Below are 27,442 nucleotides of genomic sequence, written 5' to 3'. Positions count from 1 at the left end.
AAAGTGAAATCCATCATAAAGGATAAGGAAGGACACTATATAATGATTAAAAAGACAATATTTTTTTATACCAAGAAGACATAACCATATTAAATATTTATGTACCCAATGACAGGGCTGCAAGATACATAAAACAAACTATCGGCAATAAAAACTGAGATAGACAGCTCCACAGCACACCACTTTTCGTGAAGGATAGGACAACCAGAAAGTCATGGAAGATCTAAATGCCACAATCAACCAGCCTGACCTCATAGACATACACAGAACACTCTACCCAGCAGCAGACAAATATACTTTCTTTTCTAGTGCACATGGAACATTCTCTAGAATAGACCACATATTAGGTCAGAAAGCAAGCCTTAAACCAAACACCAAACCCAGTGCCGTTGAGTCGATTCCGACTCATAGCAACCCTATAGGACAGACTAGAACTGCCCAATAGAGTTTCCAAGGAGCACCTGGTGGATTTGAACTGCCGACCCTTTGGTTGGCAGCCATAGCAGTTAACCACTACGTCACCAGGGTTTCCAAGCAAGTCTTAGCAGAATACAAAACATGGAAATACTACAAAGCATCTTCTCTGACCATGGGCCATAAAAGTGGAAATCAATAACAGAAAAAGCAGGGAAAAGAAATGAAACGCTTGGAAACTGAATAACACCCTGCTCAAAAAAGACTGGATTATAGAAGACATTAAGGGTGGAACAAAGAAATTCACAGAAACCAATGAGAATGAAAACATTTCCTATCAGAACATTTAGGAAACAGCAAAAGCAGTGCGCTGAGGTCATTCTATACCAATAAATATACACATACAAAAAGAAGGGACAAAATCAAAGAATTATCCCTACAGCTTTAACAAACAGAAAGAGAGCAACAAAACAAACCCTTAGGCACTAGAAGAAAACAAACAATAAAAATTTAGAACAGGACTAAATGAAAGAGAAAACAGAAAAACAATTGAAAGAATTAACAAGACCAAAAGTTGGTTCTTTCAAAAAGTCAACAAAACTGATAAACCATTGGCCAAACTGACAAAAGAAAAACAGGAGAGGAAGCAAATAACCCAAATAAGAAATGAGATGGGCGATATTACAACAGACCCAACTGAAATTAAAGAATCAGATTACTAGGAAAAACTGTACACTAACAAATTCGAAAGCCTAGAAGAAATGGATGAATTCCTAGAAACACACTACCTACCTAAACTAACACAAACAGAGGTAGAACAACTAAATACACCCATAGCAAAAGAAGAGATTGAAAAGGTAATCAAAAAACTCCCAACAAAAAAAAAGCCCTGGTCTGGAGGGCTTCAATGCAGAGTTCTACCAAACTTTCAGAGAACGCCTAACACCACTACTACTAAAGGTATTTCAGAGTGTAGAAAAGGACGGAATACTACCAAACTCATTCTATGAAGCCAGCATATCCCTGATACCAAAACCAGGTAAAGACACCACAAAAAAAGGAAATTACAGACCTATATCCCTCAAGAACACAGAATCCTCAACAAAATTCTAGCCAATACAATTCAACAACATATCAAAAAAATAATTCACCATGACCAAGTGAGATTCATACCAGGTATGCAGGGATGGTTCAACATTAGAAAAACAATGTAATTCACCATATAAATAAAACAAAAGACAAAAACCACGTGATTTTATCAATCAATGCAGAAAAGGCATTTGACAAAGTTAACACCCATTCATGATAAAAATTCTCAGCAAAAGAGGAATAGAAGGAAAATTCCTAAACATAGTAAAGGGCATTTATACAAAGCCAATAGCCAACATCATCCTAAATGGAGAGAGCCTGAAACCATTCCCCTTGAGATCAGGAACCAGACAAGGATGCCCTTTATCACCACTCTTATTCAACACTGTGCTGCAGGTCCTTGCCAGAGGAATTAGGCTAGATAAAGAAATAAAGGGCATCCAGATTGGCATGGAAGAAGTAAAAGTATCTCTATTTGCAGATGACATGATCTTATACACAGAAAACCCTAAGGAATCCTCCAGAAAACTACTGAAACTAATAGAAGAGTTCAGCAGAGTATCGGAATACCAGATAAACACACAAAAACCAGTTGGATTCCTCTACACCAACAAAAAGAACATCAAAGAGGAAACCACCAAATCAATACCATTTACAATAGCCCCCAAGATAAAATACATAGGAATAAATCTTACCAGAGATGTAAAAGACTTATACAAGGAAAACTACAATACACTTCCGCAAAAAACCAAGAGACCTACATATCTGGAAAAACATACCTTGCTCATGGATACGAAGACCTAACATTATAAAAATGTCTATTCTGCCAAAAGCGATCTATAGATTTAATTAAATTGCAATCCAAATCCCAACGGCATTTTTTTAATGAGATGGAGAAACAAATCACCAACTTCATATGGAAGGGAAAGAGGCCCCGGAAAAGTAAAGCATTACTGAAAAAGAAGAACAAAGTGGGAGGCCTCACTCTACCTGATTTTAGAACCTGTTATACAGCCACAGTAGTCAAAACTGCCTGGTACTGGGACAACAACAGATACATAGATCAACGGAACGGAATTGAGAATCCAGACATAAATCCATCCACATATGAGCAGTTGATATTTTACAAAGGCCCCAAAGCAGTTAAATGGGGAAAAGACAGTCTTTTTAACAAATTCTGCTGGCATAACTGGATAAAATATATATATATATTCATCTGCAAATAACTGAAACAAGACCCATACCTCATACCATGAACAAAAATGAGCTCAAAATGGATCAAAGACCTAAATATAAAATCTGAAACGATAAAGATCATGGAAGAAAATATAGGGACAATGTTAGGAGCCCTAATACGTGGCATAAACAGTATACAAAATATTACTAACAATGTAGAAGAAGAACTAGATAACTCGGAGCTCTTAAAAATCAAACAACTATGCTCATCCAAAGAGTGAACCAAAAGAGAAAAAGGATCACCTACAAAAACCCAGACTGGGAAAAAGTTTTTAGCTATGACATTTCTGATCAGCGCCTGATCTCTAAATTCTACATGATACTGCAAAAACTCAACTGCAAAAAGACAAATAACCCAATTAAAAAATGGGCAAAAGATATAAATAGACACTTCACTAAAGAAGACATTCAGGTAGCTAACAGATACATGAGGAAATGCTCACGATTATTAGCCATTAGAGAAATGTAAATCATAACTACAATGAGATTCCGTCTCACTCCAACAAGGCTGGCATTAATCCAAAAAACACAAAAGGATAAATGTTGGAGGGGTTGCGGAGAGACTGGAACACTTATACATTGCTGGTGGGAATGTAAAATGGTACAACCACTTTGGAAATTGATTTGGCACTTCTTTAAAAAGCTTAAAATAGAACTACCATAGGATCCAACAATCCCACCCCTTGGAATATATCCTAGAGAAATAAGAGCCTTTACACGAACAGATATATGCATACCCATGTTCACTGAAGCACTGTTTACAATAGCAAAACGATGGAAGCAATCAAGGGGCCCATTATCAGATGAATGGATAAATAAACTATGGTATATTCACACAATGGAATACTACGGATCCATAAAGAACAGTGATGAATCTGAAACATTTCATAACATGGAGGAATCTGGAAGGTATTATGCTGAGTGAAACTAGTCAGTTGCAAAAGGACAAATATTGTATAAGACCACTATTATAAGAACTTGAGGAATAGTTTAAACAGAAAAGAAAATATTCTTTGATGGTTATGAGAGGGGGAATGGAGAGAGGGACGGGGTATTCACTAATTAGATAGTAGATAAGAACTACTTTAGGTGAAGGGAAAGACAACACACAATACAGGCGAGGTCAGCACAACTGGACTAAACCAAAAGCAAGGAAGTTTCCTGAATAAACGGAACACTTCGAAGGCCAGTGTAGCAGAGGCGGGTGTTTGGGAACCGTGGTTTCAGGAGACATCTAAGTCAATTGGCATAATAAAATCTATTAAGAAAAGATTCTGTATCCCACTTTGGAGAGTGGAGTCTGGGGTCTTAAATGCTAAAAAGCAGCCATCTAAGATGCATCAATTGGTCTCCACCCACGTGAACCAAAGGAGAATGAAGAACACCAAGGACAGAAGGTAATTACGAGCCCAAGAGACAGAAAGGGCCAGAAAAACTGGAGACTACATAAACCTGTGACCAGAAGAACTAGATGGTGCCCAACTACAACGGATGACTGCCCTGACAGGGAACGCCACGGAGAACCCCTGAGGAAGCAGGAAAGCAGTGGGCTGCAGACCCCAAATTCTTGTAAAATGATCAGACTTAATGGTCTGACTGAGACTAGAAGGACCCTGGTGGTCATGGCCCCCAGGCTTTCTGTTGGCTCAGGACAGGGACCACTCCCAAAGCCAACTCTTCAAACAGGGATTGGAATGGACAATGGGATGGATAGGGATGCTGGTGAGGACTGCAGTTCTTGGATCAGGTGGACACTTGAGACTATGTTGGCATCTCCTGTCTGGAGGGGGATGAGTGGGTAGAGGGGGTTAGAAGCTCACTAAACGGACAAGAAAAGACACAGTGGAGAGAGGGAGTGGGCTGTCTCATTAGGGGGAGAGCAACTGGGAGTATGTAGCAAGGTATATATAAGTTTTTGTGTGAGAGACTGACTTGATTTGTAAACTTTCACTTAAAGCACAATAAAAAATTTAAAAAAGGAAAATTAACATTGGCATGGATGTGGGGAAACTGGAATCTTTATGCATCACTGGTGGGAATGCAAAATGGTATAGCCATTTGCCAAACAGTGTGGTAGTTCCTTAAAAAACTAAGAACAGAACTACTATAGGACCTAGCATTCCACTCCTATGTATATACACAAAAGACTTGAAAGCAGAGACTCAAAAAGAGACTTGTACACCAAAGTTCACTGCAGCACTATTCACAATAGTCAAAAGTTGGAAACAACCTAAATGCCCATGAACAAATGAATGGAGAAACACAATGTGATGCATACATACAAAGGAATACTAATTAGCCAGTAGGAGAAATGAAGTCTTGATACACGCTACAGTATGGATGGACCTTGAAGACATTATGCTGTACAAAATAAGCCAGTCACAAAAGGACAAATACTGTATCACCTCCCTTATTTAAAAATACAAGAAAAGACAAATGCACAGAGACCAAAGTCTATTATTGGTTACCAGGGGTGGGAGGGAGGTGGTAAAGGGGGAATGAGGATGATGGAAAAATTGCAGTAAGAGTAGCGTTGCACAGCCGATTACTATAATGCCTGTTAATAAGTTGCACACCTGTAAAAAGCTGAACTGGCAAAAGTTGTGTGACAAATATATTTACAACAGTGACAAAGAAAGAAAGAGTAGCTGCTGAGACTGCTTATGTACAACTGAACACCTCATGGGATTTGGTTCCTTGGTTTGGAGGTTTAGGGTCATGGTTTCATGGATCATCCCAGTTAATTGGCCTAACAACATGTTTAGTGCTTCTGTTCTACCTCCTAGATCATTGCATAGTTACTGAGGTTTTAACAGCTTGCAAGCATCCATTCAAGGCACAACAGTTGGTCTCTATTCACCTGGAGCAACAGAGGAAGAAGGAGAGTCAGGAATAGCAGGAGGATATGGGATGTGTGGCTAATTGCCTCCATGAACAACTGCCTCCTTTGCTATGAGACCAGAAGAACTGGATAGTGCCTGGCTACCATTACTGAACATTTTGATCAAAGATTCCATAGAAAAATCCTGATCAAAAGGGGAAAATGCAGAACAAAATCTCAAATTCTCATGGACTATAGACTTTCAGGAGCCATGGAGGGTGGATAAATCCTTGAAGCTACTGCCTTCAGATAATCTATAAACCTTAAACCAAAAATATCCCCTGAAGTCATATTAAAACCAAGCAATAGTTTAGTTTAACTCATAAAAAACAACTGCCTTGAGCATATGCTCTTTTAAGAACTATTTATATTGGATCATATTTACACCAGCAATTTGAAAGATTAGACAGGAATCTTAGGGGGCAGTGAGTTCATGTCAGTGGGGGATGAACAACTGAGAAAAGGAGGGTAAGAGTCAAAGAATGTAATCAATGTCACTAAGTTGTACATGTAGAAACTGTTAATTGGTGTGTTTTATTCTGTATATTTTCAACAACAAAAAATAAATTTAAAAATTACTTAATTTTAAAATGTAATTGAGGCAGTGAACAGCATATTATATACTGCCAAAAGCCAAATCATTACTTTCAAAGTCACTTCGAGAAATTCTCCCAAAATTGAGAGGTACAAGAGAGTTGAAGATAATGATTGAAAACCTGAGAGACGTGGATAATAGATTCTACACCCACACATACACACACACAGAGCAAGAGAGAGATCATAAGAAGGAGAAAAGAGAAAAGGCAGAAGAGAAATAATAACTATGTAATAATAGATGAAAATTTCTCAGCCAAAGAAAGAATTGAAAATTTAGAGTGAAAGAACTCATAAGGATAATAAAGTTAAGGGAAAAAAACCCACACCTAATTTAGTTTTTAATTTCAATGTAAAGAAAAAGGATTTTAGAATGTGTTAAAAAGCAAAGACGTCAGGTGGGGTCAAGATGGCAGAATAGAGAGATGCTTTTGGTGAGTACTCTTACAAAGAACACCTGAAAAAAAAAGTGAAACAAGTATATTTATGACAAGCTAGCAGCCTTGAACATCAAAGGCAAGGTTAGAAAATGAACTGAGGGGCGGGGGAGGAAGAGACAGTTCAGAATTGGAGAGGAGTTACCGGACCTGAATTGCTGGGGGCCCTTGGGCACCATCCCGGGAGTGCCTGTGGCGGGTTGGGGCTAGCGTTCGGCTGCAGTTTCCTCAGGGATAAGCAGCCAGCTATACAGCCTACTCACACATCCGGAACCAGAGAAGAACATCGCTGTTGGCAAAAGCTAAGTACTTGTGTATATTTTACCGTACCCCGCTCTCAAGCCAGCTTCAATGGCTGCTTTCGCTGGGCCTGAGATAGGCCCTGTTGAATGCCTAGAGCCATCCTCCAAGCCTTGGAGAAGGAATAAATTTGCAATTTGGAGAAAAGATAATTTGCCAGCTCCACTAACCAGAGGAGCTCAGGACAGAAGCAGCTCTGGTCTAGGCATAAACGGTCTGTGGAATTTGAGTACTTTTCCCCTCTGCATGGACCTGTATGGGCCTATTTCAGGAGAATACGCTCTTGTTAGCAGACTACAACTGTTTCAGCTGTGCGGTGGAGAGGTGGGTGTTTAATGTTTGACATTGCTTTGCCTATTACACAGAGTCCTCACCTACCCACATCAGGGGCCTAAGGACTGGTGGCTCCACTCAGGTCACCCAGCCACCCTCGACAGGGACCCAAAGATAACTGGTACCTCCCAGTCCTTACAACCAAAAACACTGGGCACCCAAGGTCCATTGCAGAACCCACCAACCTGTACAATCTAGGGAACAGGGACACGCCTTCCTCAGAGACACTTGTGGGAGGATTCTCAGCCCCCTACCTTGTTCAGAGTGTAACACCCTGCTGCAACCAGATACTGGTACCTACGCCAATCACCCCTGACCCTCTAAGACTGTCAGACAGAGCCTGTACCACACACTTGATAAGCAGCGAACTGGACACCTGAGCTGAATTCATTCACACAAGAAAACTGAATGGACTCCTAGACTGATATACCTGATAACAGCTCTAGCCATCTGGGGACAGGATGCCAGAACTCCAAAGGTGAAAATAATTCAAGCTAGTTCACTCAAGCAACCCATTTGGGCATATCAAAACAAAACAAAGCAAGAAGCTACGACACACTAAGCAAACATAGAATAAACAAATGCAATAACTTATAGATGGCTCAGAGACAACAGTCAATATCGTCACATAAAGAAAAAGAGCATGATTACCTCAACAAGCTCTCAAAACAAAGAATCAAGGGATCTTCTAGATGAAAGTGAATTCCTGGAAATATTGATGCAGAATATAAAAGATTAATATACAGAACAAGACATCAGGAAGGAAATGAGGCAATATGCAGAACAAGCCAAGGAACACACAGATAAAGCAGTTGAAGAAATTAAAAACATTATTCAGGAACATAATGAAAAATTCAATAAGCTGGAAAAATCCATAGACAGACAATTACCGGAAATTCAGAAGATTTACAACAAAATTACAAAAGTAGACAACTCAATAGAAAGTCAGAGGAGCAGAATTGAGCAAGTGGAAGGCAGAATTTCTGAACTTGAAGATAAAGTACCTGGCACCAATATATTTGGAGACAAAGCAGATAAAAGAATTTTAAAAAAATGAACAAACCTAAGAATCACATGGGACTCTATCAAGAGAAATAACCTACGAATGACTGGAGTACCAGAACAGGGAGGGACGACATAAAATATAGAGAGAATTGTTGAAGATTTGTTGGCAGAAAACTTCCCTGATAACGTGAAAGATGAGAAGACATCTATCCAAGATGCCCATAGAACTTCACATAAGGTAGATTTTAAAAGAAAGTCACCAAGACATATTATAATCAAACTGGCCAAAACCAAAGATAAAGAGAGAATTTTAAAAGCAGCTAGGGATAAAGGAAAAGTCACCTACAAAGGACAGTCAATAAGAATAAGCTTGGACTACTTGGCAGAAACCACGCTGGCAAGAATGCAAAGGGAAGACTTATAAAAAAAAATTGAAGGAAAAAAAATGCTAGCCAAGAATCATATATCCAGCAAAACTGTCGCTCAAATATGAAGGTGAAATTAGGACATTTCCAGTTAAACAGAAGTTAATGAAATTTGTAAAAACCAAACCAAAACTACAAGAAATATTAAAGGGCATTCTCTAGTTAGAAAATCAATAATATCAGGTATCTACCCAGAACTAGAACAATGGGCAGAGCAATCAGAAGTCAACCCAGACAGGGAAATCACAAAAATAAATCAAGATAAAAAATGCTCAAAACAGGGAAACAGCAATGTTATTATGTAAAAGAAGACAACATTAAAGCAATAGAGACTAAGAGATGTAGTCATAGATCTTCCATACGGAGAGGAAGACAAGGTGCTACAAAGAAATAAAAGTGAGGTTTAAATTTAGAAAAATAGGGGTAAATAATAAGGTAACCACAAAGCAGACAAACTATGCTACACATCAAAATAAAATACAAGAAAAAAATAGAGACTCAGCAGAAACAAAATCAACAACAACAAATATGAGGAAAGGACAATAATCTACTCAGAACATAAAATTAAGTGGAAAAAGAAACTGTCAACAACACACAAAAAATGACATCAAAATGATAGCATTAATTTCACACCTATCTATAATTACGCTGAAAGCAAATGGAATAACACACCAACAAAGACACAGAGAGTGGCAGAATGGATAAAAAAGACACGATCCATCTATATTCTGCACACAAGAGACACCATAGAGTTAGACACACAAACAAAATGAAACTCAAAGGATGGAAAAAATATATATCAAGCAAACACCAATCAAAAAAGGGCAGGAGTGGCAATTTAATTTCCTACAAAACAGACTTTAAAGTTAAATCCATCATAAAGGATAAGGAAGGAAACTATATAATGATTAAAGGGACAATATACCAGAAAGATATAACCATATGCAATGTATATGCACTCAATGACAGGGCTGCAAGATACATACAACAAACTCTATCAACACTGAAAAGTGACATAGACTGCTCCACAATAATAGTAGGAGAATTCAACACACCATTTTCAGTGAGGAGAGGACATCAAGAAAGAAGCTCAATAAAGACACGGAAGATCTAAAGGCCACAATCAACCAACCTGACCTCATAGACATATACAGAACACTCCACCCAACAGCAGCCCAGTATACTTTCTTTCCTAGTGTACATGGAACATTCTCCAGAATAAATCACATATTAGGTCATAAAGCAAGCCTTAGCAGAATCCAAAACACTGAAATATTACAAAGCATCTTCTCTGACCATGAGGCCATAAGAGTAGAAATCAATAACAGAAAAAGCAGGGAAAAGAAATCAAACACTTGGAAACTGAAAATATACCCTGCTCAAAAAGGACTGGATTATAGAAGACATTAAGGATGGAATTAAAAAATTCATAGAATCCAATAAGAATGAAAACACTTCCTATCAGAACTTTTGGGACACAGCAAAAGCAGTGCTCAGAGTTCAATTTATATCAATAAATGCACATACAGAAAGAACAAACAGCAAAATCAAAGAATTATCTCTATAACTTGAACAAATAGAAAGAAAGCAACAAAAGAAAGCCTCAGGCACCAGGAGAAAACAAATAATAAAAATTGGAACTGAACTAAATGAAATAGAAAACAGAAAAACAATTGAAAAAATTAACAAGACCAAAAGCTGGTTCTTTTAAAAAAAATCAACAAAACTGATAAACCATTGGCCAAACCAACAAAAGAACAGGAGAGGAAGCAAATAACCCAAATAAGAAATAAGATGGGCGATATTACAACAGACCCAACTGAAATTAAAAGATTCCTATGAAAAACTGAACTCTAACAAATTTTAAAACCTAGAAGAAATGGATGAATTCCACACACTACCAACCTCAACTAACACAGACATAGAACAACTAAATAGACCCATAACAAAAGAAGAGAGTGAAAAGGTAACCAAAAAACTCCCAACAAAAAAAAGGCCTGGCCCAGACAGCTTCACTGCAGAGTTCTACCAAATGTTCAGAGAACGCTTAACGCCACTACTACTAAAGGTACCTCGGAGCATAGAAACCACAGAATACTCCCAAACTCATTCTATGAAGCCAGCATATCCCTGATACCAAAACCAGGTAAAGACATCAAAAAAAAAAAAAAAAAAGAAAGAAAATTACAGACCTATATCCCTCATGAACACAGATGCAAAAATCCTCAAGAAAATTCTAACCGATAGAATTCAACAACATATCAAAAAAAATAATTCACCATGACCAAGTGGGATTCATACTAAGTATGCAGGGATGGTTCAACATTAGAAAAACAATTAATGTAATCCATCACATAAATAAAACAAGAGACAAGAATCACATGATTTTATCAATCAATGCAGAAAAGGTGTTTGACAAAGTTAACACCCATTCATGATAAAAATTCTCAGCAAAAGAGGAATAGAAGGAAAATTCCTCAACATAATAAAGGGCATTTATACAAAGCCAATAGCCAACATCATCCTAAATGGCGAGAGCCTGAAAGCATGCCCCTTGAGGTCAGGAACCAGACAAGGATGCCCTTTATCACCACTCCTATTCAACATTGTGCTGGAGGTCCTAGCCAGAGCTATTACGCTAGATAAAGAAATAAAAGGCATCCAGATTGGCAAGGAAGAAGTCAAAGTATCTCTGTTTGCAGATGACATGATCTTATGCACAGAAAACCCTAAGGAATCCTCCAGAAAACTACTGAAACTAATAGAAGAGTTCAGCAGAGTATCGGAATACCAGATAAACACACAAAAATCAGTTGGATTCCTCTACACCAACAAAAAGAACATCGAAGAGGAAACCACCAAATCAATACCATTTACAGTAGCCCCCAAGAAGATAAAATATTTAGGAATAAATCTTACCAGAGACGTAAAACACATATACACAGAAAACTATAAGACACTACTGCCAGAAACCTAGAGAGACCTACATAATTGGAAAAACATACTTTGCTCATGGATAGGAAGACTTAACATTATAAAAATGTCTATTCTATCAAAAGCGAGCTAGAGATTTAATGCAATTTCGATCCAAATTCCAATGACATTTTTTCATGAGATGGAGAAACAAATCACCAACCTCATATGGAAGAGGCCCTGGAAAAGTAAAGCATTACTGAAAAAGAAGAACAAAGTGGGAGGGCTCACTCTACCTGATTTTAAAACCTATAATACCACTGGGCACTGGGTAATACCGACACAGTAGTCAGAACAGGCTGGTACTGGTACAACAACAGATACATAGACAAATGGAACAGAACTGTGAATCCAGATATAAATCCATCCACATGTGAACAGCTGACATTTGACTAATGTCCCAAAGCAGTTAAATGGGGAAATGAGAGTCTTTTTAACAAATTCTGCTGGTATAACTGGATACCCATCTACAAAAAAATGAAAGAAGGCCCATACCTCACACCACGTACAAAAACGAACTCAAAATGGATCAAAGACCTAAATATAAAATCTAAAATTATAAAGATCATGGAAGAAAAAATAGGGACAACATTAGGAGCCCTAATACATGGCATAAAGAGTATACAAAACATACACAGTTCTACTCTGTCCTATAGGGTCGCTATGAGTCGAAATTACTAACAATACAGAAGAAAAACTAGATAACTGGGAGTTCCTAAAAATCAAAAACCTATGTTCATCCAAAGACTTCACCAAGAGAGTAAAAAGGTCACCTACAGACTGGGAAAAAGCTTTTAGCTATGACACTTCCGATCAGTGCCTGATCTCTGAAATCTACATGATACTGTAAAAAGTCAACTACAAAAAGACAAATTACCCAATTAAAAAATGGGCAAAAGATATGAACAGACACTTCACTAAAGAAGACATTCAGGTAGCTAACAGATACATGAGGAAATGCTCACAATCATTAGCCATTACAGAAATGCAAATCAAAACTACAATGAGATTCCATCTCACGCCAACAAGGCTGCCATTAATCCAAAAAACACAAAAGAATAAATGTTGGAGAGGCAGTGGAGAGACTGGAACACTTATACACTGCTGGTGGGAATGTCAAATGGTACAACCACTTTGGAAATCGATTTGGTGCTTCCTTAAAAAGCTAGAAATATAATTACCATGCAATCCAGCAATCCCACTCCTTGGAATATAGCCTAGAGAAATAAGAGCCTTTACACGAACAGATATATGCACACCCATGTTCACTGCAGCACTGTTTACAATAGCAAAAAGATGGAAGCAATCAAGGTGCCCATCAACAGATGAATGGATAAATTATGATATATTCAGGCAATGGAATACTAAGCATCAATAAAGAACAGTGATGAATCTGTGAAACATTTCATAACATGGAGGAATCTGGAAGGCATTATGCTGAGCAAAATTAGTCAATTGCAAAAGGAAAAATATTGTATAAGACCACTATTATAAGAGCTCGAGAAATAGTTTAAACAGAGAAGCAAATATTCTTTGATGGTTATGAGGGGGCAAGGGAGGGAAGGAGGGAGGGGGTTTTCACTAATTGTAGAGTAGATAAGAACTATTTTAGGTGATGGGAAAGACAACACACAATACAGGTGAGGTCAGCACAACTGGACTAAACCAAAAGCAAAAAAGTTTCCTGAATAAACTGAACCCTTTGAAGGCCAGCGTAGCAGGGGCAGGAGCTTGAGGACCATGGTTTCAGGGGACATCTAAGTCATACGGCATAATAAAATCTATTAAGAAAACATTCTGCATCCCACTTTGGAGAGTGGCGTCTGAGGTCTTAAACGCTAGAAAGTGGCCATGTAAGATGCATCAATTGGTCTCAACCCACCTGTAGCAAACAAGGATGAATACCAAAAACACAAGGTTTTTGAGCCCAAGAGGCAGAAAGGGCCACATAAAACAGAGACTACATTAGCCTGAGAGCAGAAGAACTAGATGGTGTCCAGCTGCAACCGAAGACTGCCCTGATAGGGAACACAAGAGAGAACCCCTGAGGGAGAAGGAAAGCACTGGGATGCAGACCCCAATTTCTCATAAAAAGACCAGAATTAATCATCTGACTGAGACTAGAAGGACCCCGGAGGTCATGGTCCCCAGTCCTTCTTAGCCCAAGACAGGAACCATTCCCAAAGCCAACTCTTCAGACAGGGATTGGACTGGACTATGGGATAGAAAATGATACTGGAGAAGAATGAGCTTCTTGGATCAAGTAGACACATGAAGCTAGGTTGGCATCTCCTGTTTGAAGGGGAGATGAGAGGGTAGAGGGGGTCAGAAGCTGGCTGAATGGACAGGAAAAGAGAGAGAGGAGGGAAGGAGTGTGCTGTTTCATTAGTGGGAGAGCAATTAGGAGTATATAGCAAAAAAAAATATATAGCAAAGTGTTTATAAATTTTTGTATGAGAGTCCGCCTTGCTTTGTAAACTTTCACTTAAAGCACAATAAAAATTAAAAAAGAAAAAAAGATCATAGATAGGTACACTAAAAATTGTCGTTTACTGTCTATTTAAAAATATAAAAATTAAAGTTATAAAAATCTTGCCCCCTAGATTACAAACCCTGAAGGCAGAAATCATAGCTTATTCAGCTCTGTTATACCCAGCAAATGTTTACCATGTTTAGCAACTGGAGGTGCTGAATGAAAAACTGATAAAAAGAATTCCAATTCCTTAAGGCAGCAGTTGTCAGTCTTACCTGTACCTCCACCAACCAGTCCACAAGAATGGCCCTCATATCACTGTTGATGTCAGTTTGTCTGTTCATGTATTTTTTAAGTATGAATTTTTCCTGGCAGCAATGAGAAAGGAATGTTAACGAATAAACTCTTCTAGGAGTTTGAAAACTGTACCTTAACATAATTAACTTCTCCTTCACGATGCTAATTCATTATTCCCAGGTGGTACCAGATAGGAGCAATATCAAAGTATTTTTTTCAGACATGTTCCAGTTATCTTGTGAAATGGATACACATGGCATTCAAGTGCCAGCGTGAATACTGAGAAGTCCAAAGGGAATATGAGCAGGAACACACCTATGGGTATAGATGAATGCCAAAAACATTCTTTCCCCTCTTTGCAATGCAATCTAAAGTACAGTATTAAGCTTTGTACAGAACTGCTACGCAAACTTTAACATGCATATGCACCACTTGGGGATCTTGTAAAAATGCAGATTTTGATATAGAAGGTCTGGGGTGGTGCTAAGTTTCTGCATTTCTAACAAGATTCCAAGTGAAACTTTTACTGCTGAGCCAATGCCCACATTTTTAGAATAGCAAAGTTGCCTCTTACTTCCTCCAAGGCATACTAGAAAAAGCATGGGCTCTGGAGTCAGACAGGTAATTGCTCTCTACCTAAAGACTAGATATTCACTTTCTCTTCTTACATACATGGCTTGCTAAAATTCTGATTGACAGTTAGGCTTGGTTCTACCTGTTCCTTTAAGAGAGACAAGAAAATTTGGAACTGATAAATACTAGTAGTAAAGCGGACTGGCAGATTCAAAAGAGAAAGAAAACTTCATCAGGCTGGAGAGTTGAAATAAAAGGTGTGATTTTATATATGATGCCAGAAACTTGCACAGAGAAGGAAAAAGGTCTCTGACAGCAGCTACTCAGAAATATTTCCTCCTCAGTACTCAGAGGTATAGTATTATAGTCTTCAAAGTAATCAGACTTTAGTCCAAATTTCTGCTCTGCCACATACTAGTTGCATGGCTTTGGGCGGATTCCGCTATCTGTAAAAGGGGGATAATAGGAATACCTCCCATCATGAAACTACTGGGACTAAACAAAATAATGTCTATAAATCTCTTAGCACAATGTCCAACTCATAGTAAGTTACCAGTAGACAGACATAAGCTGTTGCTATTTTTGTTATTTTCATCATCGTTATTATCTTCTCTTTCAATTTGCATGGTGAAGGAGATGAAGTGATGAAGAAATGAGAACTAGAAAGCATCATTGGCCCTCCAAGTCACCTACATACCTCTCTCTCTTTCATGTAACTGAATATATCCTTGGCATATGTTGAGTTGAAAAATGGATCACTGTGGTCCTCGTCAATATCCTCTAGTGAGGTCATCTGCTTGGAAATTACCAAGAAGACATATTAGGAGGAGAAAGATTCCAAGGAAGGCTTAGGACATGCACATCAGTGATGACATCTTTCTCCCTATTGTCTTCTTCTGCTAAGGTTCCTCCAGCCTCATATATCCTGGGTCATAATACAGCATCCCTTGCCCCTGCAATCCTCATACTGTCCAGTGGCCAAGGAATACCTAGTCCTCCTTGTACATGCCTGCTCTGCCCTAAGAACCAAGCACCCTTTTTTACAGCAAGCTCAAGACTCTTCAAGAAATACATTCTTACTTTACTACTTCAGATTATGTCATCTGTCTTTTTATCTACTGCCATCGGAGTCAATTCTGACTCATAGAGACCCTATAGGACAAAGTAGAATGGCCCCATAGGGTTCCCAAGGCTGTAAATCTTTACGGAAGCAGGCTGCCACATCTTTCTCCTGCAGAGCAGCCGGTGGGTTCAAACCACCAACCTTTCCGTTAGCAGCCAAGTGCTTCGACCTCTGCGCCACCAGGGCTCCTCCCTGACTTCTTAGGCCCTTCTTATGTCCCTATGCTTTCACTTGGCTCAATTCATCTTCTTGGTAGTCTCCTCCCTTCCTTTGCCCAAGTTGTTTTGCCTACCACAGGGGTATTTATCCTGGCTGCTAAATCTCATTCCTTCAGTCTTCTAATTTACAACTTAAAGACTACCTCCTTGGGAGGTACTCCTTTGAACATCACCCACCTTTGACTGAAGCCCACTGTCATGAAGATTTTATTAAGGCAGTTTCCTGAATAAAATTCTCTAACCAATACTACAAAGCCCATGTATTTATCCAGATCCTGTGGATATTCCTGGAGTAAGCACTATGCCAACCAGGAAGTAAAAAGCTTCTCCAAAACCAACTTGATTTAAGAGAAAAATGCCAAAAATCCTGGTAAATTTATCCTATATAGTGGGTAACCCCAGATTGCAAGAGGCAAGAAAAGATGATTCCACATTATCTACCATTAGATAGAACCACAAGCAAACCCAAGAAATATCTACCCTCTTGCTAGGTAGAGAGACCTCCCATAACTTTATATAAAGTTCAATTGCTTAGGAAAGAAAAAAAAAATCTCTTTGCTAGCATCCACCTCCAGAACAATAAAGAATACTTCACCTAATTTAAGGTAAGGAAAAACAGAGAATACCTCTTTCTGTGTTCTCTTGCCCTGAGGTGAGAAATATTTTTTGGAACTGGATTCACACCAACTGAACTTGCTGGGAGTACTGGACTTGCCCACACTGAACATGGTGGCAGTGCTGGACTTGCCTGTTCTGGATTCAATGGCAGTGCTGGACAGATGTGGGTTTGTCTCAACTTGGAAGGTCAAGAGTGCTTTGAGAAACATGTCCTCCTTGATGGTAGGATTTCCTTGCAAGGGCAAAGGCTCCTTGAAGGAAAACTTCTCCCCAGTGGTGGGTTTCTCATTCAAAACTAATATTTTCTTGGAAAAGAATGCCTCATTGATGGTAGGCTTCTCCTGCAAGGCCAAAGGCTCCTTGAAAAGGGCTCCCTTCTCAATGCTGGGCTCCTCCTGCAAGGCCAAGCGCTCTTTGAAGTAAGCCTCTGTGTCAATAGTGAGATCCTTGAGGAGGGCTTCCTTCTCAATCCTAGGCTTCTCCTGCAAGGTCAGGGGTCCCTTGAAGTGAGCCTCTGTATCAATAGTGGACTCTTTCAGTAGGACTTCCTTCTCAAAAGTAGGCTTCTCCTTCAAGTCCATGGGCTCTTTAAGGACTGCCTCCTCAATGCTGGGATTGTCCTGCAAGACCAAAGGCTCCTTGAAGAGGGCCCCTTTCTCAATGCTGGTTATCTCCTGGAAGGCCTTTGGCTGCCTAGGAAGGGACTTCTTATCATTAGCGGTGTTCTCTTGCAAGACCAACCAATTCTTTAAGAGAAACACTTCCCCCTGAGCAGCGGGCTTCTTCTTTAAAGATAATTGCCTCTCTATGATTGTTGCCACCTCAGCAGAAGGCTCCTTCTTGAGGTCCAATGGCTTCTTAAAAAGGGGCTTCTTTTCAGTGGTGGTTTTGTCCTGCAAGATCAACAGTTTCTTCAAGAAAGGTTCCTCTTTGGTGTCAGTCTTCTCACGCAAAGCCAATGGTTGCTGGGAGAGTGAGTCTTCTTTGTTGGTAGAATTCTTCTGCAATGATAATGGTTTCTGGAAAGGAAATTCCTCTACCATGGTGGACTTTTCCTTCAAAGCTAATGGTTCCTTAATTAGGAACTCCTCTTCAGAGGTGATCTCTTGCAAGGCCAACAGTTTCTTGAAGGACCCCTCTTTGATATCAGTCTTATCCTGCAAAAACAAAACCTTCTGGAAGAGGGACTCATTTTTGTTGCCAGGTTTCTCATGTAATGGAAATGGCTCCTGAAAGAAGAAGTCCTCCTCAGTGGTTGGCTTCTCCTTCAAGGCCAATGGTTCCTTACTATATGATTCCTCTTCACTGGTGGTTTTCTCCTGCAAGACTAATTGTTTCTTTGAGAGCGATACCTCCTCCAGAAAGGTGTGCTTCTCTTGCAATGCAGATGGATCCTGGAAGAGGGACTCCTCCTCAGGTGTAGGCTTCTTCTTAAAGAACAATGGCTTCTTAAAGAGTGACTCCTCTTCAGAGGCAGTCTTCTGCAACATTAGTGGCTTCTTTAACAACATCTTCCCCTGAGTGATTTGCTTCTTCATTAAAGATAATGGTGTCTTGGTGATGGTTGCCTCCTCAGTTGTGGGATTCTTCCTACATGACATTGGCTCTATTAAGAAGGAATCCTTTTCTTTGACAAACATGCCCTGCACGTCCAAAAATTCTTGCCAGCTGGCTATCTTCCCCTGAGTGGTGCACTTTTTCTTTTTTAATGACAACAGCTTCTTGGTGGGGGGTGCCTCCTTGGTGGTATGCTTCTTCTTAAAGGAAACTGGCTCCATAACAAAGGAATTTTCACTGTTGACATTCTCCTGGGATGCCCATGGCTTCTTCAAGATGAACACTTCCCCCTGAGTGGTCTGCTTCTCTTGCAATGCAGATGGCTGCTGGAAAAAGGACTCCTCAATGGTAGGCTTTTTCTTAAAGAACAATGGCTCCTCAATGACTGACTTTTCTTCAGATATGGTCTTCTGCAGTATTAGTGGCTTCTTCAAGCGGGACATTTTCCCCTGAGTAGTGCACATCTTTAAAGATGATGGTTTCACGGTGAGGGTTGCTGCCTCAATGGTACACTTCTTCTTAAAAGCCAAAGGCTCCTTAAAAAGTGACTGCTCCTCAATGGGAGTCTTTTGTAAGGGCAAGGACTTCTTCAGGATGGACATGTCCCCCTGAGTGGTGTGCTTCCCTTGTAATGTAGAAGAATCTTGAGAGACGAACTCCTCCTCAGTGGCAGGTTTTTTCTTAAAGGACAATGGCTCCTTAAAGAGTGACTTCTCTTCACAGGTGATCTTCTGCAATACTAGTGGCTTTTTCAAGCAGGACATCTTCCCCTCAGTGGTAAGCTTCTTCTTTTTTAAAGATAACAGCTTTCTGGTGGGGGTTGCTGCCTCAGTTTTAGGCTTCTTCCTAAAGTTCACTGGCTTCATAAAGAAGGAATTCTCTTCAATGTTGATCTTCTCATGCAAGGCCAATAACTCATCCCAGAAAGACTGCTTCCCCTGATGTGTGCATATCTTCTTCTTTAAGGATAATGTCCTCTTGGTGATGGCTGCCTCTTCAGTTCTATGCTTCTTCCTTAAAGTCACTGGCACTATAATAAACTCATCTTCATTGTCAGTCTCCTCACGCAAGGATAATGACTTTTTCAAGAGGGACATGTTCCCCAGATTCGTGTACTTTTTTAAAGATAATGGCCTCTTGATAAGGGTTGCCTCCTCAGTAGTGGGATCCTCTTTTAAAACTAATGACTTTTTGGAAAGAGATGCCCTCTCAGTAGTGAGTGTTTTGGAGATGGTAGATATCTCCAGAATGAATAGTTTCTCCATAATGTTTGATACCAAGGTGGTAGAGGCTATGACTCGTAATGGTTTCAGCTTATACCTATAAAGAAGAAAATGCCTGGGTAAGAAGAATGTAATTCCCAGAATTCTCACCTACTATCTCATTGGAAATATGCTCATAAGAGACATCTTGTTGCTATATTTACTAACGTATGGAAGGGGAAATGGCTTCAAGTTCAAGAGACAGATTAGAGTGTAAAAATCAATAGGTGCCATGGGAATCAAGTAAATAGCACACTGTATAGGTTCTATGATCTAGGTCCCTACATTTTTCTGAAAATTTTCTTCTGAAATTCATGTATGTTTTCTCATGTTTTATTACCTTCATTTACATACAAATGCATATATACATATATATACAAATACACATATATACATTTTTGTATATGTCTATATACATGCGTGTATATAAACTGTATATATTGGTATATATAAGAATATAACTCATACAACACTTATTACATTGTATGAGTTATCTTATGTATCAGTCTCTCCCACTAGCTGCATTTATTTGTCTTTGTCTATCAGCACCAGGCAGAGGTAAAATGCTGGTTGAAATTAATATTGTTTGAAGGCTCATGACTTGCAATTATTTAAGAGATGGTTTGACAATTAACGTTGAGGGTATCTAACCACATTCCCTTCATTCTCGAGGTACAAAGGTGCTATTTAGGAGGCTCTTTCTCAATGGAGGTAATAAAACAACCAAAACATAAATTTGTTTAGAAATGTAACACACAAGCCTTTTTTTGAGTAAGATTTCATGTCCAACTAGAGTAGCAGTGTGATCAAATCACTGGAAGACTAGAAATCAGAATAAGAAAGTGGATTAAAATCACTAGTCTGAAAAAGTGACTCAAAAGGTCTAGATCCCAGGTTCTTCCTGGTGAAAACTTTTGGAGGTGGTCTTCAGACAGTCTAGTTGTGATCAAGAGCATACATTCTGGAACTAGACTATCTGGATTCAAATACTAGCTCCTTCGCTTATAAGCTAGGGGACCTTGGGCAAGTTAACTCTCTATGCCTCAGTTTTTTCATCTACAAAATGGAGATTATAACAGTACTCCTTCATAAGCTCGTCATGAAGATTGAATAAAATAATATACATTAAAACATTTAACACTTAATTTTATATCAATACGTTACATCATTTAGATAAAATGGACAAATTTGTAGGAAGACACAAACGACTGAAAATGATCTAAGAAGAAATAGGAAATCTGAATATATCTATAACAAATAATGAGATTTAATTAGCAATCAAAAAACTACCCACAACGAAAATTCCATGCCCATGGAGTTTCACAGGGGAATTTTATCAAACATTTAAAGAAGAATTAATACCAATTTATGAATTCTCAAAAAAAAAGGAAGCAGGAACAGTTGACAACTTATTTTATGAGGTCTCTATTACTCTGATACCAAAAACAGACAAAGACATTACAAGAAAACTACAGACTAAGATCTCTTATGAACATAGATGCAAAAATCTCCAACAAAACACCAGCAAACAGAATTTAGCAACATACAAAAGGACTATACACCATGAATCAATGGGATTTCTCCCAGGAATCTAAGGTTGATTTAACATCCCAAAATCAACTAAATGTAACATACCATATCAATATTTTAAAAAAACACATGATTATCTCAATAAATCTACAAATACCCTGAGATAACATCGTACCGATAGGAAACAACTGATGCTTCTCCTTAAAACGAGGAAAATGACTGCTTTCACCGCTGCTATCTGACAATGTACTAAAAATTCCACCACAGATAAAGGAGTGCAGGAAATTAAGGAGATTATTCAAGAGCATAATGACAAATTTAAAAAGCTGCAAGAATCCACAGAGACAGTGAATAGAAATTCAGAAGATTAACGATAAAACTTCAAAATTACACAACTCAATAGAAAGAGAAGCAGAAGTGAGGAAATGGAAGTCAGAATTAGTGAGACTGAGGATAAAACAATTGGCAAAAATATAATAAAAAATAACAATACAGTCAAAGAAAAATCAGATAAAAGAATTTTTTAAAAAATGAAGAATCATTTGCAACTGTATCAAGAGAAACAATCTACAAGACATTGGAGCGCCAGAACAGGCAGGGATAACAAAAATACAGAGAGAATTGTTAAAGATTTATTGGCAGAAAACCTGCTGATATCGCAAAAGACGAGAAGATATCTATTCAAGATGCTCATCGAACCCTGCACAAGATAGATCCCAAAAGAAAGTCACAAAGAAATATAATCAAACTTGCCAAAACCAAAGATAAAGAGAACTTTAAGAGCGTAAAAATAAAAAATAGCTAGGGATAAATGAAAAGTCACCTAAAAAGGAGAGTCAACAAGAATGAGCTTTTTCAGGGATAAATGAAAAGTCACCTAAAAAGGAGAGTCAACAAGAATGAGCTTCTGAAGGCGAGGTCAAGATGGCAGAGTAATCAGATGCTTCTGGTGAGCCCTCTTACAACAAAGATCTGAAAGAACAAGTGAAATGATTATATATATCACAAGCTGGGAGCCCTGAACATAAAGGAAAAGTTAGAAAATGGACTAACCAGCAGGGGGAGGGAGAGACAGTTCAGAAGCAGCAAAGAGTTGCCGGACTTGAATTGCTGGGAACACTCAGGCATGATCCCCTGGAGCGACCGAGGTGGGGCTGGTGGTAGCATTCCAGACGTGCTTTCCTCAGAAAAGACAGTGAGCCGCACAGCCTACTCACACCTCCAGAACCAGAGAAGAATAGCACTCTTGGCAAAAGCAAAGTACCTGCATTTATTTTACCATGCCCCCAGCCCACAAGCCAGCTTCAGTGGCTGTTGATTTCCCTGGGACTCAGATAGGACCTGCTGCGCACCCTGAGCCATTCTCCCAGCCTCGGAGAATGAATAAATTCACAACTGGAGGAATATATAATCTGCCAGCTCCATTAAGCTGGTGAGCTCAGGACAAAAGCGACTCCTGTCCAGGCACAAACAGTCTGTGGACATTGAAGACCTTTCACCACTGCAAGGACCTGTGTGGGCCCATTTCAGGAGAATAGGCCATTGTTGACAGACTGCAACTGTTTCAGCTATGCGGCGAAGAGGTGGGTTTTTGATGTTTCACACCACTTTACCTATTAAATGGGGTCCTCACCTACCCACATCAAGGGACTACGGACTGGTGGCTCCAACCACATTACCTAGCCACCCGTGAAAGGGGTCCAGAGATAAGCAGTATCTTACCATAAGCACTGGGTTCCCGTGGTCCGCCTGCAGAACCCACCCACTCGTGTGGTCTAGGAAACAGGGATGTGCTTTCCTCGCAGACACTCAGGGGATGGTTGTAAGCCCCCTACCTTGTTCAGAGAATGACCCCCTGCTGCAACCAGATACCTGTACCTACACCAATCACCCCTGACCTGCTAAGACTGTAGGAAAGAGCCTGTACCACACACTTGATGACCAACTACCTGGATACATAAGCTGAATCCATACAAGAAAAGTGAATGGACTCCTAGGCTCATACCTAGAAACAGCTCTACCCATCTTAGAACAGGACGTTAGAGCTTCAAAGGTGAAAATAACCAAGGTAACTCACTCAAGCAACCTACTTGAGCATATCAAAACAAAACAAGAAGCTAGGATAAAGTAAGCAAACAAAAACTAACACAATAACTTACAGACGGCTTGGAGAAAATGGTCAATATCAAATAAAATAAAGAAGCAGACCATGATCACTTCAACAAAGCTCTCAAAACAAAGAATCAAGGAATCCTCCAGACGAAGGTGTATCCCAGAAGTACCACATATAGATGACAAAAGATAAATATACAGAACTCTTAAAGAAACAGGAACGAGATCAGGCAAAAGGCAGAACAAGCCAAGGACACAGATGAAGCAGTTGAATAAATTAAAAAGGTTATTTAGGAACATAATGAAAAATTTAATGAGCTACATGAAACCACAGAGAGACGGCAATCGAAATTCAGAACATTAACAATAAAATTACACAATTAGATAACTCAATAGAAAGTCAGAGGAGCAGAATTGAGGAAGTGGAAGGCAGAATTAGTGACACAGAAGACAAAACACTTGGTACCAATACATTTGAAGACAAATGAGATAAAATAATTTTAAAAAAGAAAGAAACCCTAAGAATCATGTGAGACTCAATCGAGAGAAATAACCTACGAGTGACTGGAGTACCAGAACACAGAGGGATAAAAGAAAACAGAGAATTGCTGAAGGTTTGTTGGCAGAAAACTTCCCCGATGTCGTGAAAGATGAGAAGATATCTATCCAAGATGCTCACCGAACTCCACATAAGGTAGATCTCAAAAGAAAGTAACCAAGACATATTACAATCAAACGTGCCAAAAGAAAAGATAAAGAGAGAATTTTAAGTGCTGCTAGGGATAAACAAAAAGTCACCTACAAAGGAGAGTCAATAAGAAAAAGCTTGGACTTTCCGACAGAAACCACGAAGGCAAGAAGGCAATGGGATGACTTATATAAAGCACTGAAGGAAAAAAATTGCCAGCCAAGAAACATATCCAGCAAAACTGTCTCTCAAATATGAAAGTGAAATTAGGAAATTTCCACAAAGAAAGAGGTTTAGGGAATTCATAAAAACCAAACCAAAACTACAAGAAATACTAAAGGGAGTTCTCTGGTTAGAAAATCAATAATATCAGATATCAACCCAAGAATAGAACACATGAAGAGCACCCAGATGTCAACTCAGACAGGGAAATCACAAAAATAAATCAAGATTAAAAAACGCTCAAAACAGGGAAACAGCGACGTCAATATGTAAAAGAAGACAACATTAAAACATAAAGAGGGACTAAGAAATATAGTCATAGATCTTACATATGGAGAGGAAGTCAAGGAGAAATAAAGAAATAAACGTTAGGTTCAAACTTAAAAAAATAAGGGTAAATATTAGGAGAACCACAAAAGAGGATAACAATCCTACTCAACAAAATAAAATACAAGAAAAAAATAAAGACTCAGCAGAAAAAAATCAACAAAAACGAGAAAAATTAAAAGACAATTATAAAGATAAACTACTTAGCACAAAAAAAAATTAAGTGGGAAAAAGAAACTGTCAATGACACAAAAAAGACAAAACGACAACACTAAACTCATACCTATCCATAACTGTGCTGAATGTAAAGGGACTAAATGGACCAATAACGAGACCTAGAGTGGCAGAAAGGATTAAAAAAACACGAACCATCCATAGGCTGCCTAAAACAGACACAAAAAACAACCAAAAAAGAGCAGAAGTGGCAATATTAATTTCTGACAAAATAGACTTTAAAGTTAAATCCACCACAAAGGATAAGAAAGGACACTATATAATGATTAAAGGGACAACATACCAGGAGGAGACAACCAAATTAAATATTTATGCTCCTAATGACAGGGCAGCAAGATCCATAAAAAAAACTCTAACAACATTGAAAAGTAAGATAGACACTCCACAATTATATTAGGAGACTTCAACACACCACTTTCAGTGAAGGACAGAACATCCAGAAAGAAGTTCAGTAAAAGCACAGAAGAACTAAATGACACAATTGACCAACTTGACCTTACAGACATACACAGAACACCCCATCCCACTGCAGCAAAGTATACTTTCTTTTCTAGCACACATGGAACAGTCTCTAGAACAGACACCATATTAGGTTATAAAGCAAGCCTTAGCAGAATCCAAAACATCAAAATATTATAAGCATCTTCTCTGACTGTAAGGCCATAAAAGTAGAAATCAATAATAGAAAAAGCAGGGAAAAGAAATCAAACACTTGGAAACTAAACGATATCCTGCTCAAAAATGACTGGGTTATAAAGGACATTCAGGATGGAATAAAGAAATTCATAGAACCCAATGAGAATGAAAACACTTCCTATCAGAATCTTTGGGACATAGCTAAACCAGTGCTAAGAGAACACAGCAAAAGCGGTGCTCAGGAGCCAATTTATATCAATGAAGGTACATATCCAAAAAGAAGAAAGGGCCAAAATCAAAGAATTATCCCTACAACTTGATCAAACAGAAAGAGAGCAACTAAAGAAACCCTCGGGCACCAGAAGAAAGCCAATAATAAAAATTAGACCAGAATCAGGAGAGGGGGGCCAAGATGGCTGACTAGGTAGACGCAACCTCGGATCCCTCTTGCAACAAAGACTCAGAAAAACAAGTGAATCGATCACATGCATGACAATCTACAAACCCTGACCATCAAACACAGATCTAAAGAGTTGACCTGAGTGACAGAGACAGAGAATTAACAACCAAGGGGAAGCAGCGACTGTTTTCGGAGCCTGGAGCCAGCGTCCCAGTCAGGAAACCTTGGCGCCGGGCTTTGGACTGGGCATAGGGGAGCTGAGCACGGCATCCTGAGACAGCGTAAAAACGGGGCACAGCCCTAGCCCCCTGAACTGACCTCGGGGGAAGCCCAGCCAGTGCACTCAGGCAGCACAGCGACACGGCTGACAGGAGGAGAAGTCATCGGAAGGCAGCGACTGGTTTTGGAGTCGGGAGTACAGCGTCCCAGCCGGGAAACCTTGGCACTGGGCTTTGGACTGGCGGTGGAGGAACTAACCGCAGCTTCTGAGACGGTGCAAGCACGGGACGCGGGCCTGACGATCAGGGACAATCTCTACCCACCCAGCGCACATAGTCGATGCGCCCTTCGGGAATCTCAGATAAAAGAGTCATCCCAAGCAAGATAAGTAACTTTGTCTATATTCTGAGGTGCTACTCTCTCCTGTTTATCTGAACCCTCCCCTCCCCTTCCCAGGTGGCTTCATTAACATTGGAATTTCCTGAGCCAGAGGGAGAACTGCTCAGCGGTTTTCCTTTTCCTTTTTTTTTTTTTTTTTTTTGGTCTTTTCCTAACGCATTCCTCTGGCCTGAGAGAAGCAACCACAAAAAACCCAGGGACCAAAAATCCTTCCCTAATCAGACTAAAAACACAGAACCAGCTCCAGCCAAGCATATGTGATCCATAGTCTCCGGCTTTCATCCCTACAGGGAACAAGGTGGCTATTATAATGCAAAGGCATTTCTGATAGGGATCTGACTGCAATTGTTTTAGCGGATTTACTGGAAAGACAAGTTTCCCAGGTCTGATATCTCTGCGAATTCAACAGAGCCCTCACTGACCCACAACAGGGAACTGAGGGCTGAAGCTCCCCCCAGACCACCTAGCCTCCTGCCTTAGGGGTCTAAGGAGGGTGACACCTACCAATCTGTAGAGGTTCTTGCATTGGGGGCCTAAGGTCTGGTGCACATAACTATCACCACTACTTCTCTAGGTGGACCCAAAATCAGATTCTACTCAAGAATAGTGAATGGACTCAGGCTTATATATCTGGTAACAGCCCAAACCAGCAGGTAATAGGACATAAGTGAGTCAAGGGCTACAACAATCAAGACAGCTCAATCTAGTAGCCCATCTATGTACATTGAAAGAAAACAAAACAAGATAAGACTCAGCGAGTAAATACACAATAAATCACTACAATATCTTAGTGAAGGCTTGGAGACAGCAGTCGATATCAAACCACATAAAGAAGCAGACCATGATTGCTTTTACAACTCCCCAAAA

At 39.4% G+C, this 27,442-nt stretch overlaps 1 protein-coding gene across 1 annotated transcript in view; it reads right to left on the bottom strand.

Annotated features, from left to right (window-relative positions):
* Positions 1–27,442, bottom strand: part of CCNB3 (cyclin B3) — a 104,900-nt gene that overhangs the window by 51,442 nt on the left and 26,016 nt on the right. The window contains exons 4-7 of the mRNA XM_064278434.1: positions 18,093–19,866; positions 16,998–17,879; positions 15,728–15,823; positions 14,436–14,528 (exon numbers count right to left, since the gene is read on the bottom strand). Of these exons, the coding sequence (XP_064134504.1) occupies positions 14,436–14,528; positions 15,728–15,823; positions 16,998–17,879; positions 18,093–19,866 (2,845 nt within the window). The remainder of the gene's footprint in view (positions 1–14,435; positions 14,529–15,727; positions 15,824–16,997; positions 17,880–18,092; positions 19,867–27,442) is intronic.

Source organism: Loxodonta africana, chromosome X, assembly GCF_030014295.1.
Source record: "Loxodonta africana isolate mLoxAfr1 chromosome X, mLoxAfr1.hap2, whole genome shotgun sequence".
Taxonomy (NCBI): domain Eukaryota; kingdom Metazoa; phylum Chordata; class Mammalia; order Proboscidea; family Elephantidae; genus Loxodonta; species Loxodonta africana.
Note: the sequence above shows the minus strand (reverse complement) of the source record. Positions and strands in the feature narration are given on the sequence as shown.